At 35.8% G+C, this 19,354-nt stretch overlaps 1 protein-coding gene across 1 annotated transcript in view; it reads left to right on the forward strand.

Annotated features, from left to right (window-relative positions):
• Positions 1–18,695, forward strand: part of LOC136032752 (sodium- and chloride-dependent GABA transporter 2-like) — a 56,498-nt gene extending 37,803 nt beyond the window's left edge. Inside the window, exons 5-10 of the mRNA XM_065713094.1 lie at positions 2,126–2,244; positions 5,844–6,072; positions 11,624–11,874; positions 15,156–15,359; positions 16,053–16,223; positions 18,567–18,695. Coding sequence (XP_065569166.1) covers positions 2,126–2,244; positions 5,844–6,072; positions 11,624–11,874; positions 15,156–15,359; positions 16,053–16,223; positions 18,567–18,662 — 1,070 coding nt within the window. The 3' untranslated portion in view covers positions 18,663–18,695. The remainder of the gene's footprint in view (positions 1–2,125; positions 2,245–5,843; positions 6,073–11,623; positions 11,875–15,155; positions 15,360–16,052; positions 16,224–18,566) is intronic.
• The last annotated feature ends 659 nt before the right edge of the window (positions 18,696–19,354 follow it).

The following is a 19,354-nucleotide window of genomic DNA, read 5'->3' on the forward strand; positions in this document are numbered from 1 at the left end:
ATCCTATGCTTTTGCAAACCCTTCCTGTTTACCATACCCAGATTTCTCCAGGTACTCATTTAGAGCTAAGGATTGGACTAGAGAATGGTCTAGCATCTGAAGCACTTTTATATCTTAGTCTAATATCAATTCGAAAACAACTACACGCTTGTTGCAGTAAATAATGAGGTATGAGGTATAATGAGTTATGAGGTAATAATGAGGTATAATGAGGTTGCAGTAAATTGTTGGGAGATAAGGGAGCTTGTGCAGTAAAGGGAGCAGGGAAGCTCCCTGCTAAAGGGAGCTTCAAGATAGTCTTCAAGAATTTCAGACGGTCCTCTGTGACAGGGATTATAAAACCCCACCTCAGCTTGTACCCAATAGACTCTAGCCCATTTACGAGGGAAAACCTTCCCTATCGGGCTCGTAATTATGCACATTACTTACGAATTTCCTGTCATATCTGTCCATCCGGCCTGAGCTTCAGATTGTCAGTAAAAACCACAGAGCCTTTATAATTTTCTGGTAGCAAACTGAAGTCTTGGACACAAAAAAAGAAAAAAAAAAGTACTGCTCCTGTAGCGAAATACCACAAAAAACAGCCGAACTTCCTCCTAAATTCTAGAGTGTCATTGTTGAAAACTGTATTCATTCCTTCATTTAATTAAGTTTAAATAGTTTTAAACAGCTTGCAATTTGCAAAAAGAAATTTTTTTTTAATAATTTTCAAATTAAAATAGCAAAACAGAATTGCTATCATGAATAAATCTTTCTGGCTTGACAAGCGCTTTGATTTCGAAGTTTTCCTTAAGTTCAAAAGATGCTCTACTCGTTTGTGATATTTAGATATTCACTTTACGTACTAAGGCCCTCAGTCCCAGCCTAGCATATTCGATAATATTCATTAATTTTATCATTTTACTTTAAAAATAAAGGTAGTGTCACTAGTTATAGCGCGTAGAGAGACACATTTTTTGCTATAAATCTATTTCTTACACTTAATTTAGTTTTAGTATTTTCAATACTATGATTTGCTTTTGGAAGTTCCTTTTTTTGGAAAATCCCCTCCTGAAGATACCCACTCGGAAAAATGTATATATATTTAACTATTACTATGTGTAAAAAGGGACAAACTACTTAAGGCACTTTTCTAAGGGGGTTTGGGGGCCATGTTATCCTCAAAGGCATAGTTATTGAACCTTTCAACTATGCTGAACCAAACAAAGATCTTAAGGCTTTATCAGATGTTTTTGAGGGAAAAAGAGGCATGGAAGGGGCTTGCCCTTAAAGCTAGTACCCTTGGGAAAAATACTTCTGGCAAAAAAAAAACAATTCCACATTTTTTTAGATAGCAGCTTGAAACCTCTGCAATAAGTTTCTCTGATTTGCAGAATCCTAATGATTTTCATTAAGGTCATTTGACTTTTGAGAGTTTTTCTCCTTTTTTCCAAAAATCAGGCAAGTTTTCTCAGGCACGTAAGCTTTGATGAACATCATCAAATTGAATGAATGTTATTTATTTGGAATGAACTTAAAAAGCCAGTTCTTTTGATGTATTAATTGTTATTAGAGTTCCTTTTTCCTTTTTTTATAGTTTTAGTTACTATTCGGTCGAGTCGTTGCTTACTTGCAGTTCATTACTGCGAACTGTTTGATACTTTTAGCCTTTCCTACAAAAAAAAATTCTTACTACTTTAAAGCAACGAAGTATCTGCTAGAATCTTAAAAGCCATGTCTGCTACATCAATCTTTTTATGTATGATCCCTACCATCTTACTTTTAGCGTCCTTATCTCAAACAACAGTTCTTATCATTTAAAGCAATTGAGCTTCTACCATTATTTTACTTACCATTATGCTTCAAAAATTTTTTAGGTTTTATGAGCCATATTTTTTTCATTAAGCAATATTTCTAGAGCATTAAGAGCTATATCTTTTAAAGCAGCTTTTCATCTTTGAGGCTTACCGTTTTACCTTCAGAATTTTAACATAATGACTTTTCTAACCGTCTAAACACAAAAACCCTCGCTACCATTTCACTCACTAATGCTTATAATATCACTTGTAATATTTTTAACAGCTCTTACAGTTTTAGCTCAACGAAGCTTCACCTACAATATTAACGTCTATTTTTATTTTTACAGCAACTTTTCCATACCTGATGCTTACCATTTTACTAATACGAGGCCTTACCTTGGAAGGAGCATCAAAAGGTCTTGTCTTCTATCTCAAACCGGACTTTAGCAGAATTTTTGAAACACAGGTATGCTTATCCTCCGTATTAATTAGCGTGAAAGTTTTTTTTTTTATCAAGGGATCCAGAATGTGTTAATAAATAGCGACCATGGAAATTTTATTGAAATTTGCATGAATTTTCCGCAAACTATGGTGTCAGAAAAGTTAAAATTGAGCCTCACGAGACCTCACCTGTTCGATCACCATAAATATTTACTGTCTAGTTTTAACGAGAAATCTGTATGCAACTTTTTATTCTTGTTATACATTGAAATTTTTGTTAAAATTATCATTGTGGACATTTTGGGGTGTCGGAAAAGATTCATAAATAACAAGAGCTAAGAGCTCATATGGCACTTGTGACGAGGCCAGAAGAGCTAAGAGCCAAGAGCTCATATGGTATGAGCTCTAACAAAATTCTAAGAATCAATTGATTGATTTAAAAGAAAAATCAGAGGCTTAATGCTGGTCGGGATTTAAAATAAGAGCTCTGAGTCACGATGTCCTTCTAAATATCAAAATTCATTAAGATCCGATGACCCACTCGTAAGTTATAAATACCTCATTTTTTCTAATTTTTCCTCTCCCTTCAGCCCCCCACCCAGATGGTCAAATCGGGAGAAACGACTTTATCAAGTCAATTTGTGCAGCTCCCTGACACGATTGCCAATTTTCATCTTCCTAGCACGTCCAGAAGTACCAAACTCGCCAAAGCACTGAACCCCTCCCCCCAACTCCCCGAAGAGAGCGAATCCAGTACGGCTACGTCAATCACGTATCTAAGACGTTTGTTATTCTATCCACCAAGCTTCATCCCGATTCCTCCACTCTAAGCGTTTTCCAAGATTTCTGATTTCCCCCTCCAACTCCTCCCAATGTCAACAGATCTGGTTGGGATTTAAAATAAGAGCTCTGAGACATGAGTTTCTTATGAATATCAAATTTTTTATCAAGATCCGGTCACCTGTTCTCAAGTTAAAAATACCTCGATTTTTTTAATTTTTCCAAATTAACACCCTCAAGCTCCTCCAAAGAGAGCGGATCCGTTCCAATTATGTCAATCACGTATCTAGAACTTGTGCTTATTTTTCCCATCAAGTTCCATCCGATCTCTCCACTCTAAGCGTTTTCCAAGATTTCTGTTTCCCTCCTCCAACCCCCTATGTCCCCGGATCCAATTCGAGTTAAAAATGGAGCATCTGAGACATAAGATCCTTCTATATATCAAGTTTCATTAAGATCTGATCACCCATTCGTAAGATAAAAGTGCCCCAATTTTCACGTTTTCCAAGAATTCTGGTTTCCCCCTCCAACTCCCCGCAATGTCACAGGATCTGGTCGGAATTTAAAATAAGAGCTTTAAAGCACCCAGTTTCATCCCGATCCCTCCACTCTAAGCGTTTCCCATGATTTTAGGTTCCCCCCAAACTCCTCCCAATGTGACCAGGTCTGGCCGGGATTTAAAGTAAGAGCTTTGAGACGCGATGTCCTTCTAAATATCAAATTTCATTGAGATCCGATCACCCGTTCGTAAGTTAAAAATACCTCATTTTTCTAATTTTTCAGAATTAACCCTACCCCCCCCCCCAACTACCCCAAAGAGGGCATATCCGTCCCGGTTATGTCAATCATGTATCTAGGACTTGTGCTTATTTTTCCCACCAAGTTTCATCCCGATCCCTCCACTCTAAGGGTTTCCAAGATTTTAGGTTTCCCCCTCCCAACTCCCCCAATGTCACCAGATCCGCTCGGGATTTATAATAAGAGCTATGAGACACGATATCCTTCCAAACATCAAATTTCACTAAGATCTGATCAACCGTTCGTAAGTTAAAAATACTTCATTTTTTCTATTTTTTCCGAATTAACCGGCCCCACTCCCCCCTAGATGTTCCAATCGGGAAAACGACTATTTCTAATTTAATCCAGTTCGGTCCCTGATACGCCTGCCAAATTTCATCGTCCTAGCTTACCTGGAAGTGCCTAAAGTAGCAAAACCGGGACCGACAGACAGACAGACCGACAAAATTTGCGATTGCTATATGTCACTTGGTTAATACCAAGTGCCATAAAAATGAGTCCCATGAACCTGCACCTGTTTGATCTTTAATAAATATTTATAGTACCTGGTTTTAACGGAAAATTTGTATGCTAGTTGTCGTTGTATTCTAGAAGATTAGCCTAGATTAGATACCCTTGATTGGACCTTGTTTCAATGTCAGGAAAGGCCAAAACGTGAACTTCCTCCTTTCCTTCTTTCCTTTCTCCTTTCATCTTGGAATCAATTTCAACTGGAGGTCCCAAATTGGAGTCTGAATTCCCTTATGCATGTCCCTTTACAGACACTCCGCCTTGATAAATGAGTCCACCTATTTGTCAAGCAGAACTTATTCCAAGTAATACAAAAAAAAATTCCGAATTATGAGACTCCTCTCAACTTTCCTTTCCTCTCATAAACCCTTATCCATTCAATCCTCTATATAATATAATGCACTGTAATTTCAAAGTTTTTTTTTGTCCAAGTTTTTATCATATTTTAAATGAAAATTAAATTTTGCACATAATTACCATTGTATATAGAGACAAAAAATAAGCAAATTATCCGGTTTTCATAAATTATTCCCTGTACAATTTTTTGTTGCGTATAGTTTGCATATAGACTATAGCACAATTTTCAATGTGGTTTGTAATTTTCTACTTCTTCCTGAAGGTCTTACTGAAGCAAACATTACAAACTACAAAGTTTCTGCTTCTTCTTGGAGGTCTCTCCTTTTTCTTGGGGGGGGGGGGGTATTTTTCAAGTGTGGGGTTACAACAAATTTTTAAAAGATGTCAAAAATTTGTTTATATACATTTGCATATGCTAATACGTTATATATAAATTGGTTTATACATTTTTTGAGTCAGAAAAGATTTTTAATTTTGAACATTTTCTGCTTCTTTAAGATCTCTCACAATCTTTATAATTAAAAAACAAATGATATGTATTAAAAGATTACAAGACTAAAACTGTAGATCGTAAGTTTAAAGAAATTACGAACCCGCTAAAATTTTTACCAAAAAAAAAAATATCTCTTCCATCTAGCGTCATGGCTAATTTAAAATATTACAGTACAGTAATAGAGTAAATAAGTAATGTTAGCATTACATAGTTGAACAAATATCAGTGAGGTCCCTTCAGTGACAATCAGTATGATAAACTGGAAGTTAGTATGGAAAATGAAGCAGCACAATCAAAATTTTCAGCAAGGTCTACTTTTCTAGATCACTAGATGGCAATGTTTTTTTTTCTTTTTCCATCTTGATGTTTTGGGTACTATGATAGTGCTCCAATTTCAAAATCTGTTAAGATCGAAACTTGAAAAATTAAGAAGTTCGAAAGAAATTTTGGAATATTGTTAAATTTTCATTGCAAACCTGTCCTCAAGTACACCCTTGCTGAAAACAATTTCCACGTCTGGATTTACGAACAAACGTCTTGCTTTTGGCTGTAACACTTGGACGTTACAGTATTCAAGGATCAGACCTATGAAAGATTACAAATTTACAAAGAGATCCCTTAAGGAGTGAAAAATTGCAGTGGTAACCCTGTCTTCTTGCGTGAGATTGCTCAAAATTATCTTTTAGGTTTGGATCGATGCAGGAACACAAATATTTTTCTCCTATGCTGTTGCTTTGGGTACCATGATAGCTCTTGGATCTTACAATAAATACCATAACAATTTCTTCAAGCAATGCATCTGGATTTCAGTGCTGAACAGCTCCACTAGTCTCTACTCGGGCCTCGCCATATTTAGTGTTCTTGGATTCATGGCTCATGAGCAAGGAGTCGATGTTGGTCAGGTAGCTGAGTCAGGTAGGCATAGGCAATTTTTCACAAATATATTGATATGGCCAGCTATAATAAAGCAATGCATTAAACACTTCCGAAATACTAGTAAGTCTAGTCCTGGCAAGTCAGGTAAGTCTCAGTAAGTCTTGGTAAGGCTTGGTGATAAAATAGCAATACTAAAGCAATGCATTAAACGCTTGCGTGTTCTAAAGAAAAAGAACGTATGAAAAGCTTGGTAATTCTAGTCTTGGTAAGTCTTGGTAAAGCTTGGTAAGATGGAGGAAGTGAAGAAAATTAAAACAATAAAGAATGCACTAATAATTCCATAAAACAGGACAAGAACTTATCTCCCTGAAGATGTCCAGTTTTGGGTCAGGGCTACTTATCTCCCTGAAGATGTCCAGGGCTAGATGGGTCAGGGCTAGGGGTGAGAAAAACCTGAGAATTTTTGCACTGTCAGTTTTAACGAATTTTTATTATCAATAAAAGTGTCCCGGGCATGAGTCCTTCAGGTGTGTACAGTTTTATTTTGTGCGGTTTCAATATTTATCAGTACAACTAGTCATTTAAATGACACGCGGAAAACCAACAGGTCATTACTTGGCTTGGGATAGCTCAATTTTGCGGAATTTTACTTATATTAAGCCTCCTTCATCCCTTAAAGATTCATATTATACTCTCTATTACAAGCTTTTTAGTTTGTGTGGTCAAACTATTCAGAATTGACTGGCAGTCTTGCCAGTTTTGATAAGTGATCCGAATAATCGAATGAAAGCTATAACCCGACACTTACCTTCCCGTAAATCTTAGAAAAACAATTCAACTTCTCCTTTTTTGTGCCAGATATAGAGATTTTTTGATTTAATGAAACTTACGTCATTAGAAAGTATAATTTTTTTTTTGAGCAGAGCAGAATTGTCTTTTCAAATTCGGCAATTTGCAGTCATGACACAATCTGCAAGAAGATGCACATTATGCTTTAAATATATTGATTAGACAGCGTTTTGCTTAATAATCAGTAGCTTAGAAGTAGCTTCGGTCTATTATAATTTCGCTTTTTGCTAAATAGAGTACAGAGCTAAGCTTCTTAGTATACACCAAAGCCGTGGAGGTCCCTACTATTAATAAAGAGTGTTAATCAGCTGCTCTCGTATAATCTCCTGTAAATGAAAATTTAGTTTTACCTTTTGATTCTATTTTAGAACAACGTATATTTCTGTAAAGTGCTGTGTATTTTTCTGTACTTTTCCTTTCAATGTTAGTTATTATGCTTAGTTTCTTATTATCCTTATTTCGTAAAATATTTTCACAAGATATTAATTTCCGTATTTTATTGGCTATCAAGCTAAATTAAGATAAACAAAGAAGGAAAATCAGCCGAAGATTTTTTAAAGATTCATCTAATCAGCTAAAATTATTTAAATACCTCAAATTTTAAACCGCACTAAAATCCCATGTGGAATATTAATGTAAAATTCTTCTAGTGCCTAGAGCCAAGGCTGATTAGCCTTAATGCGAGGCATCAAGATCCCTGCAATGAGCAGCGATTGCTGAAAACCTCCTAATATAGTTTGCTGTCTCAGCCGACATCAGAAAAAGCTTATTACCAACTTTTTGATATTACAATTTTTATCGAGAGACAATTAGTCATTTTATACAGACTTATTACCATTTTTATGGCACTTGGTATTAACCAAGTGACATATAGCAATCGCAAATTCTGTCGGTCTGTCTGTCGGTCTGTTGGTCACGGTTTTGCTACTTTAGGCACTTCCAGGTAAGCTAGGACGATGAAATTTGGCAGGCGTATCAGGGACCGGACCAGATTAATTTCGAAATAGTCGTTTCCCCGATTTGACCATCTGAGGGGGGGGAGTAGGGGGCCCGTTAAGTCGGAAAAAATAGAAAAATTGAAGTATTTTTAACTTACGAACAGTTGATCAGATCTTAATGAAATTTGATTTTTGGAAACATATCGTGTCTCAGAGCTGTTATTTCAAATCTCGACCAGATCTGGTGACATTGGAGGGGGAGTTGGGAGGGGGAAACCTAAAATTTGAAAAACACTTAGAGTGGAGGGATCGGGATGAAACTTGGTGGGAAAAATAAGCAAAAGTCCTAGATATATGATTGACATAACCGGAACGGATCCGCTCTCTTTGGGGTAGTTGGGGAGGGGGGTTAATTCTGAAAAATTAGAAAAAAATTAGGTATTTTTAACTTACGAAGGGGTGATCGGATCTCAATAAAACTTGATATATATAAGGATATCGTGTCTCAGAGCTCTTATTTTAAATCTCGACCGGATCTGGTAACATTGGGGTGGGGAGTTGGGAGGGGGAAACCTAAAATCATGAAAAACGCTTAGATTGGAGGGATCGGGATGAAACTTGGTGGGAAAAATAAGCAGAAGTCTTAGATACGTGATTTACATAATTGGAACGGATCCTCTGTATTGGGGGGGGGGGGGTTAATTCTGAAAAATTAGACAAAATGACGTATTTTTAACTTACGAAGGAGTGATCGGATCTTCATGAAACTTCATATTTAGAAGGACCTGGTAACTCAGATCTCTTACTTTAAATCTCAACCGGATCCAGTGTCACTGGGGGGGCAGTTGGGGGGGTCAGAAATCTTAGAAAAAACTTAAAGCGGAGAGATCAGATGAAACTGGATGGGAAGAATAAAAACCTGTCTAAGATACATGACTGACATAACCGGACCGGATCTGCTCTCTTTGGTATTATATTCTCTGAGGCCAACCTGACTTTCATACATAATGATGATAGAAGGTAATAAGCTTACCTAAGCTATGGATGTCAGGTGACTGATTTTTCTTCTAACGTCAACCCATGTCAAGCTATGGATCAACATCCATAGCTTAGGTAAGCTTATTACCTTCTATCATCATTATGCTCTCTTTGGTGGAGTTGGGGGGGGGGGTAATTTTGAAAATTGAGGTATTTGTAACTTACGAAAGGGTGACTAGATCTTAATGAAATTTGATATTTGGAAGGATCTTGTGCTTTAAAGCTCTAATTTTAAATTCCGTCCAGATTCTATGACATTGGGGGGAGTTTGAGGGGGAAACCGGAATTCTTGGAAAACTTGAAAATAGGGGTATTTTTATCTTACGAATAGGTGATCAGATCTTAATGAAATTTGATATTTAGAAGGAATTAATGTCTCAGAGCTCTTATTTCAAATCCCGACCAGATCTTTTGACATTGGGGGAGTTGGAGGGGGAGATCTTGGAAAACACTTGGAGGAGGAATCGGGATGAAGCTTGGTGGATAGAATAAGCAAATGTCCTTGATACGTGGTTGACGTAATCATACTGGATTCGCTCTCTTTGGGGGAGTTGGGGAGAGGGGTTCAGTGATTGGGCGAGTTTAGTGCTTCTGGACGTGCTAGGACGATGAAAATTGGTAGGCGTGTCAGGGAGCTGCACAAATTGACTTAATAAATTCGTTTTCTCAGATTTTACTATCTGGGGGGCTAAAGGGAGAGGAAAAATAAGAAAAAATTAGGTATTTATAACTTACGAGTGGGTGATCGGATCTTAATGAATTTTGATATTTAGAAGGACATCGTGACTCAGAGCTCTTATTTTAAATCCTGACCGGCATTAAGCCTCTGATTTTCCTTTTAAATCAATCTATTGATTCTTAGAATTTTGTTAGAGCTCATACCATATGAGCTCTTAGCTCTTAGCTCTTCTTGCCTCGTCACAAGTGCTATATGAGCTCTTAGCTCTTGTTTTTTAAAAAAATTTAAAAAAACTTTTATCGCAAAGGAGGTTAGTCATTTTATAAACCGTCTATTTACTGATATTTAGAAGAAGCTTAAAACTAGCTTTGTTACATTAAAAGCTTACTAAAATAATTTTGGGTCTTATGACAGTTTGATTTTACTGTATATCGCATATACAAATACATCTAAACAAATTTTGCGTCTAAAAAACAACGAAGCTAATGAACTGCGAGCAGAGCCATCTAAAAAGTGACCACATTCGTTGATATAATATGACAATAAAAAGCTGCAAAATACGCAAGATTTAGAACTATAAACACCTTCAAGTGGTAAAATGTGATATAAGAAGTTTAATAAAAAATTCTAAAATATTGTAATGATCGCTTCTACTCCCCAATAAATCATTCAAATAATTCCTGTCCTTGCAGGTATACCCACAGTACAAATAACAAAATACCTTACTTGACCTTAATGAACTACTAGTAACCCTAGAAGAATGTATGAGTGGAAATTTGTACACAACCATGGACCCTAAACTTCAACCGCGTGGCGTAAAATAGCCATCATACCTTGTTGTTTTACATTATCAATAGACTCAAAAAGATAGATTGAAATCGAGTACAAAGTCCAGGTCATTTGCTTTTTATTTTTCCAAATTTAGGGCATCCGTTGCCACACACTGTCTTCAGTTCGTAACTGTTTGCATTGATATGTATTGGTGCCCTATAATGGCACAACTGAGTTCTTAGATTATGGGAACTAAATTGAAGAAGTAGAAGAAGCAGGAGAAGCAGAAACAGAAGGATAGTTCAGTTCACCGTTGGAAATTCTTTGGCTATGACTCCGTGTCAGGCTGATCACTTTGTATCAGGCAAAAACACAACACATTCAACTTTTTGACATAAGTCTTTGACCATGTAGCAATAATAATAATAGTTTATCTATAATTCTTTTTGAAATACAATTAAAATTGGAGTAACGAAATATAAAAGGAAAATAAAGAGACATCGATGAAAAACAACAGAATAAACTAGATGAAAAATACCGAGAAAAGACAACCAAATAACTCAAACTATGCAATAGAATACTTTTAGACTTCTTCACCATCTACAGTGCTGTAAACTAATTATCATTCGAGCATATTCATTCCAAGTAAAAGAAAGCACGGCTAGCATTCATCTTGTCTATTTAATAGTGATGAGGGAATGAACACATTGAACCCAGAAAGGCAGAAGCCTAAAACTGGGGCTGTTCAGAAGGAAGCATGTTAAGACTTCTAGTTAGCACATTTTGACTTTGATTCCACTATACTTTACCCCCATGTCTTCCCCACCTTATGTGTAAATATATATCCTAAATTATATATTTCCCATGTGTTTTCCGTGTCTTTATTTCGTAAGCTTTGATTCAATTTACGAGCAGACAGGCTAAAACAAGAGTGACGCATTTAAAAAAGAACGGGTAATATGTGATTCGGGCTATTTATTTGCACATTGGAGGGATGATAGGGGTAACTTACAGTGCAATCGCTGTCAAAATGTGTTAACTCCAATGCCATAAAGAAAGAAAACGATCAAAAAGGGGGTTTTTAAAGGCCAAATGAAAATACTGAAGAAAGCACAGAAAGTGAATATTTCGAGAGAACAACTGCCTCTCTTCTTCAGCGCGAACAAAATAATAAGATCAAGGAAAAAGCAAAAACCAAAACCTTTAATCATCAAAAAAATAAAAAGCAAAGGCTATCAAAAAGTTTTAAGTCAAGTAGGACTGATTACCTTGAGGCGATCAATTTTCTTTTTATTCAATACTTCGCTCATTTCAGGTCCTGGTCTCATATTCATTGCATACCCAAAAGCTATAACTCAGATGCCGCTACCCGCCTTGTGGTCTATTTTATTTTTCATCATGGTTCTACTATTGGGAACTGCTTCTCATTTTGTTGCTGTTGAGGGTTTCATAACTGCTGTTGTTGATATTTTCCCCGATCAGCTTCGACGTGGAAATAGACGCTTTTGGTTTATGATTGGGACCTGTGTTTTTTCCTTTACAGTTGGATTAACCATGGTCACCAGGGTAAGTAGCCTTCGAACTACCGCTTTTTCTCAAATAACTCTCGAAAAAGCTGAGACTGGCACAATAACAAGGATTCCGTGTTCTCTCATTATATCTGTTGTGCTCTTTAGCACAAAGTCCACCAAAATGATCCATAAAAATGGAAATAGGATACAACCCTTTCGAGCTCCTGATTTAATATGAAACCCACTACTAACCTCATTTTCTACCTTAATTGTAGCACTATAATTCTTGTAAATAGCAGTAGTCACTTCAATATATTTACCTGGCATATCACACAAGGGAGTCTCAGTTTAGCTTTCAAGGTGTGAAGACCTCTGTTACAGCAAGATTTGGAAAAAAACTTGATGTATCACTTAGCTCGCAGTGACTAGTGATAAAAGTTAAACTACATTGTAGACAATAAAGTGCCGTACAGGAGAGCACAAAATTTGTCACATTATGTGATCTAATCTGTGAATTAATTTCACAGATTAACCTCTGTTACAGCAAGATTTGGAAAAAACTAGATGTATCACTTAGCTCGCAGTGACTAGTGATAAAAGTTAAACTACATTGTAGACAATAAAGTGCCGTACAGGAGAGCACAAAATTTGTCACATTATGTGATCTAATCTGTGAATTAATTTCACAGATTAACCTCTGTTACAGCAAGATTTGGAAAAAACTAGATGTATCACTTAGCTCGCAGTGACGAGTGATAAAAGTTAAACTACATTGTAGACAATAAAGTGCCGTACAGGAGAGCACAAAATTTGTCACATTATGTGATCTAATCTGTGAATTAATTTCACAGATTAACCTCTGTTACAGCAAGATTTGGAAAAAACTAGATGTATCACTTAGCTCGCAGTGACCAGTGATAAAAGTTAAACTACATTGTAGACAATAAAGTGCCGTACAGGAGAGCACAAAATTTGTCACATTATTTGATCTAATCTGTGAATTAATTTCACAGATTAACCTCTGTTATAGCAAGATTTGGAAAAAAACTAGATGTATCACTTAGCTCGCAGTGACGAGTGATAAAAGTTAAACTACATTGTAGACAATAAAGTGCCGTACAGGAGAGCACAAAATTTGTCACATTATGTGATCTAATCTGTGAATTAATTTCACAGATTAACCTCTGTTACAGCAAGATTTGGAAAAAACTAGATGTATCACTTAGCTCGCAGTGACCAGTGATAAAAGTTAAACTACATTGTAGACAATAAAGTGCCGTACAGGAGAGCACAAAATTTGTCACATTATGTGATCTAATCTGTGAATTAATTTCACAGATTAACCTCTGTTACAGCAAGATTTGGAAAAAAACTAGATGTATCACTTAGCTCGCAGTGACCAGTGATAAAAGTTAAACTACATTGTAGACAATAAAGTGCCGTACAGGAGAGCACAAAATTTGTCACATTATGTGATCTAATCTGTGAAATAATTGCAAGCAAATTACGAAGATAACACAATAAATATTAGCTACCCAAGGCATGACGATGGTTTCCACTACCCTGGTTTGACTTTCACTTTCACCGGTGACAGTTACTATGGCTTCGAGCACTGATACCGGCGGCCAAACTGAAGACGCAATTTTATGTCCTGTCGACCAACAAAAAAGTGTCGTTGCGTTACTGAAACTTCTGAAAGAGGTCCTTGGAAACGTTAAAAAAATCCCGGGCGGGAAAGACAATATTAGAAAAATATGTCATTGGATCCTAGTCCTACACCAGACTGTAATAGAAGAAAACTTGGAACTTCTCTGTAACGAGAATAAACACCTGCAAAAAACTGCTAACTACAGACCAAGTTGCAAGAAGTTCGTCAAGAGTTTTCCATCATTCAGAATCGTGTACCGTCGTAAGCCAGTGTAGCAGAAGGACCCGAGTCGCATTGCCTGATCCTTGACCCTATGAACACTACCCTAAAGAACCAAGATGGAAGAACCAAGAACAGATCTCGAAGATATCAAAATACAGAACATGCTACCAAAGAAATATCCCAAGTCCTAGAGAAGATAACACAAAGTTCACAGCAAAGAATGTTGTACGGAATGAGGTATTCTTGAAGTGAAGAGCAAAAATAACGTAGATGAAGCCCTCAAGGTTTTAACTGAAACCCTGAACACTTCCAGTTCAAACCAAAACAAGTTACGAAGCACAAGTATGGTGGAAAAAGAAGTTCCAGGTTATGTATCGCGCGAAGAGTGTATGAGTTGTGAGATGGAATCGAACCCTTCAGTTAGAGACCTCGTAGCGAAAGGAGAAACCTTCAAGGTTATCAGTGTTGTGGAAAGAGGAACGAGGAAAAACGTAGTTACTAAAGTCAGCCCAGTATTACGGAAGAAATCATTTCAAATCATGGACTTAAGTCCGGCTTTTTAATGGTCGAATACGAGGGTCACATCATTATTATCTGATATACGAAGTGCTGTCTCTATTAACATAAACTTTTTGACTGTCCAGATAGGATTTGGGTAACTTCATGTCCGAATCTTAAAGCACTTTGAACCTACATTTGTTTTCTTAATTCGCCGAATTTAAATCGTTTAATTTTTTAAATTGGGTATTAAAATTTATTAGTATGAATGACCATTTTTTATTGGAAACTGTCCATGCTCATATCCAGAAACGGATCTTAATCTGCACATTAAGTAATGCTACTAGGCCCATTCCTCCACGTAAAACCAGTACAAAATCCAAATATGCAACATATTTGTCACTTTAAATCCGAAATATACCCCTAATGCTGCCGCTAAGAGGGTACGAGGAACCTCTAAAAGTCATTTATTTACCTTTCCAAGGTCATTGAATGTGTCTCCAAGGATAATTCAATTATTTAATTTCATGGGACAGTGTTCACCAATTTTTGGGTCACTATAAACAGAAAAATCAACTGGAAAGATTATGTCACATACCAGATACTCCCCTCTTTCTCAGCCCAGTACAAGGTTATAGAGGTTTTTCGGCAATGAAGGTGGCGATGCCTTGAGCGAGTGATCCGCATGAATAATGATAGGATCATGAGACGGATCTTGGAGTGGCAATCTTAGGGAATCACAGGGGATCAACCTCAGGGGATCAACGCAATCTCAGGGAATCAACGGGATCTCAGGGGATCAACGGGATCAGAGAACGATCCAACCAAGTCTAAAGTAATAAGTAGAGTTTACAGTTTCACTTGCAGTATATCTACAGCAGTAGCTTGGTTTTTTCGTTTTTCAAATTTTTTTTTTCACTAGTTTTTGCCGATTTCTCATGCTCAAATTTAAAATTTAATCATTTCAGGGCGGTATCTACGTTTTCCAGATTTTTGACTATTATTCTGCAAGTGGCTTTGTTCTCCTTTGGATATCTCTCTTTGAAGCTTTGGCAATTGGCTGGGGATATGGAGCAGATCAGTTTGTGAAAAACGTGCAACATATGATAGGATATAAAATTTCACCATGGTTAAAATTATGCTGGAAGTATTTCACTCCAACCTTGATGATGGTAATAATTTTGCTTTTTTTTTTCAAATATGTGATAGTTCCAATCAGGGTGTGTACAGAAATTCATTTTTGGGGGTAAATGACTTTTGATTTTTGAATCAAACACAGTATCCGTTGATTTTGGAATTAAAATCAAGCTGCTTGCAATCAATCCATGACTAATAGGAGAAAAAATCAAGAAAAACAGTCTGAGTGGAGAGCCATAGCCGGCATGAGCCTACGTCTCAACTGGTAGGATATCTCTCCTAATTCTCGGGCCCTGGATTGAACATTTAACTACCGATCAAAACTGCCTTGGGTTATTCACACCGTAATCTCTCTTAATTTCTTCGTTAATCTCCATCTGCGCCTCTCTCTATTTTTAACTCTTTTAACCCTATTACAATCTGAACTAAAGCCACTTGGCCACATCTTCTAAACCACTTCTAAGTACACATAAAAAATAGACTCGTATAAGAGTAAAGAAGTAGTATGATATCACTGCTTAAAAATTAATTATTTAATTTTAAACAATCAAAAATTGTTGATTATTAATTGGTTAAAATGATCAAGTGAAAATGAAATGACTTAATTCCTAAATTTCCCTGTAATGACTAAATGTGAAAGAGTAGCCTATTCAGACACACTTTGAACATACAATTTTAATGAACCAAGTTTTTATAATCTTATTTTTCAGTGGCAAATTTTACTCTAGGTACTTTTGTTTGGATTCGTTATCAACTACAAGCCTCTCAAATACAATAATGTGTATGAGTATCCCTTATGGGGACATGCTATCGGCTGGACTATTGCCTTTGCTTCTGTCATTATGATTCCATCATATGCCTTATATGCATTATTCACAACAAATGGCTCCCTTAAAGAGGTAAGCATATATTTTTTAATTTATGCAGAGATTTAATAGCACCTATTTGGTGGTTTAAGTGTTTTTCTGAGTGTATGGTTAGTGACGTGGAGGGTGCAAAAACTTGAGGTGGTGGCAAATATTTGACAAAGTGGTTGATGCTGAATTATTAGAATTGGGTGATCAGTACTGAGCATGGTCTGTTTGCCTGCTTGATATGGAGCCAAGTACGAAAGTGTTGCCTGGCAACACAGTACGAAAGTGTTGCCTGGCAACGGCTGTAGATGTTTCATTGGAACTCATTTAATCAATGGAGTCCCTTTTCCATTGACCATTTGCATCTGGGTTATAATCTCGGTTATAATATCACGTAGCAGAGATAGATACACTATGCTACCACAGATTATGCTATACAAAGTGTCTGATGCTGAATGATAAAGAAAAATAAGTGAAAACAATTTTTTTTCCTTTTAGGATTTGATCCTAAAAAGGACATTTAAAAAATGTCCTTTTTATAAAATAATAAAATAAATAAAATAAAATTATAAAATAATTTATTATTTAAATTAACAAACTTAAACATTAAAAACTTAAAAATTTATTATTTAATTTAAATTAACTTTTATAAAATAATAAAATAAAAGTACTGCAAAGATTTTCAATCTGATCTGGGCAGTTCATTGAAACTTTGTTGACAGCCCAATAATTCTATGAAAATTTTTCGAAGGAGTCATCACATTTATTTTGTATTGCAATCCGATAGACTGTTAAATAGTTATTGAACTCAATTATGTCTGCTCTTCCATCACTTAAATTCGAGTTCTACTCCCCATTTCAATGACCAGTGTTCTTCATTTAGTAAGACAGCAGCTTGAGCCTGACCCTACCATCTCGACTTTCTACACACGTCATTATCACCAGATTCTATCTTGAGGGTAAACTTATACCCGATTCACGTCATAGTGTGCATGTTGTAAAAAAGCCAGGTTTGATTTTTAAAATTTGTTTATTTTCTTGATTCTAATATCACACTTGTATTTCAGAAGCGAAGAGTTATAATGAAACATAATTGGTTTAAAAAGGTTGTGTCAAAATTAAGCTGCTCCCAACTGGTCTCTACTAATACTATGACTTAGTAAGTTTTGCCAGAATTATGTTAGATATAAAAATTTACTGTTCTAAGTTTCCATATATTCTTAGTTTCAAAGAATTAGGCCTTAACTTTTGACTCGGATTGGTCAGTTACAAAATCCGTGCTTAAAAGGAGCAGAACTAGAATAACTTGTATCCTTTCGCAATTACTATGAAAGTTTAAAGATAAAATACCCTATCTATTTTATATGGAAATTAAATTGGGTCTCTCTTCTACATTGGTTTTGGAAGATCAAGATTGAGTGAGATTCTGTTCACAAATTAAGCCAAAAAAGTTATTTAGTTTTATGGAATTCCAGTTCATTCCAGAAAATTTTAGACTTTCGATGGTACAATCCGAAAATTTATCTTGTGAACGAAAATTGAATATCAGAAAAATGATGCACAAAAACTTAGAAATGAAATATTATAAAACGTAACCAAAACAAAATCAGTAGATTGATAAAAGGACCAAATGATACATTTTCAAATGAGTTCGTGGTAACGAACTGTAAGTAAGGAACGACATGGCTCAATAGTAACCGAAACTCTAAAAGACAGAATTTTGATATCAACAGGAATATCAAAAGAAATGTTTCGTTATGCTCATTCCAAATATGTAAGATTAATTAAGTTTAGTGCTAATCATTAGAAGCTGAGTGCCTGGGAAAATTTGTCTGATTTTCGGAAAAGAGTCTAATTTTTTCAAAAGAGTCTAAAAATTTCACAGTCTAATTTTCCGAGTCTGATTGATTTTAAGAGCTGTTTATTCTCTTATTATCACTCAAACGAAACATGTAGGCTTTTAAAATTCTCAAACTCAAAATTCATAACTATCAATCATTATACACGCGAAACTTACCCAACATAGTTTCCAGTTTTATACAAAACAAACCAACATTGTTCACATTGTTGTTTCAAAACCAACATTTTTTTAAGAATAAAAACACAAGGACTACAAACACTATTTGTAAGGCGCAGTACATCTTAAAAATTTGTAGCTTCCATATAGCTGCTATTGCCATCTAAGCTCTAATTGCCTTAAATAGTAAGCCACTTATCGGGAGCCACTGAAGGCTCTACACTAATTTTTTTGTAATTGACAATAATTTACCAGCACTTCATGATAACCCAATAAGGCGCATGTGTCCATCTCCCCAGCAACAGAAATATTACCTTTTTCATGTTTTCAGTTTTTTGAAAGTGGAAACTTATTCGAACATTTTTTTTTAGAGATTGACGTTTCTGCTCACGCCCCAGCTGATACTCCGCGATGAGGCGTTTGACGAAGAGTTGAATATACCCTTGAATGACACCATAAAAGTTTGATTCTATATTCAAGACAATAAAAATTTATAAGAAGCTTTGTTTAAGTTCAAGACAAATATTCTGTTCAAATTCTGTTCACTGCCTCATTTCTCGCACGGTCGTATTCAGTTCCTAAGTATTTAGTAGCTGCCACAGTACGTGGATAATTTTTTATTTTAAGTCCTTAAGTATCGTTATGTAGTTGATAACGTTTCACATTTAAACAGGTCTTTAAACTCGACTAAGCTAAAAAAAAATGGCTATTTCAAAATTTTGATCGGACGGTTTTGGGAAAAAGGGGCGTGGGAAGGGGCCTAGCTGCCCTCAAATCTTTTTAGTCTCTTAAAAAGGGACTAGAACTTTAATATCCACTCGAATAAGCATTCTCCAGACATTCTAGGACCACTAGGTCAATATTATCATCCCTAGAATAGAAAGTAAACAAACAAATAAGCCCACATCTGAGATTTTCTTTTCTAGCAAAAAAAAAAAAAAATAAATTCCACATTTTTGCATATAGGAGCTTAAAACTGCTCCATTAGGATTATCTGATGTATTAAATCTGATTGTGTGATTTTTCATTCAGATTATTTGACTTTCAGGGAACGTTTCTCCTCTTTTTCAAAAATCCGGCAAGTTATTTGAGGCTCGTAAAGTTTGATGGATAACACTAAATTTAATGAAACGCAAATAATCAAAATAATAAATAGATT

This window comes from Artemia franciscana, chromosome 11, assembly GCF_032884065.1.
Source record: "Artemia franciscana chromosome 11, ASM3288406v1, whole genome shotgun sequence".
NCBI lineage: Eukaryota > Metazoa > Arthropoda > Branchiopoda > Anostraca > Artemiidae > Artemia > Artemia franciscana.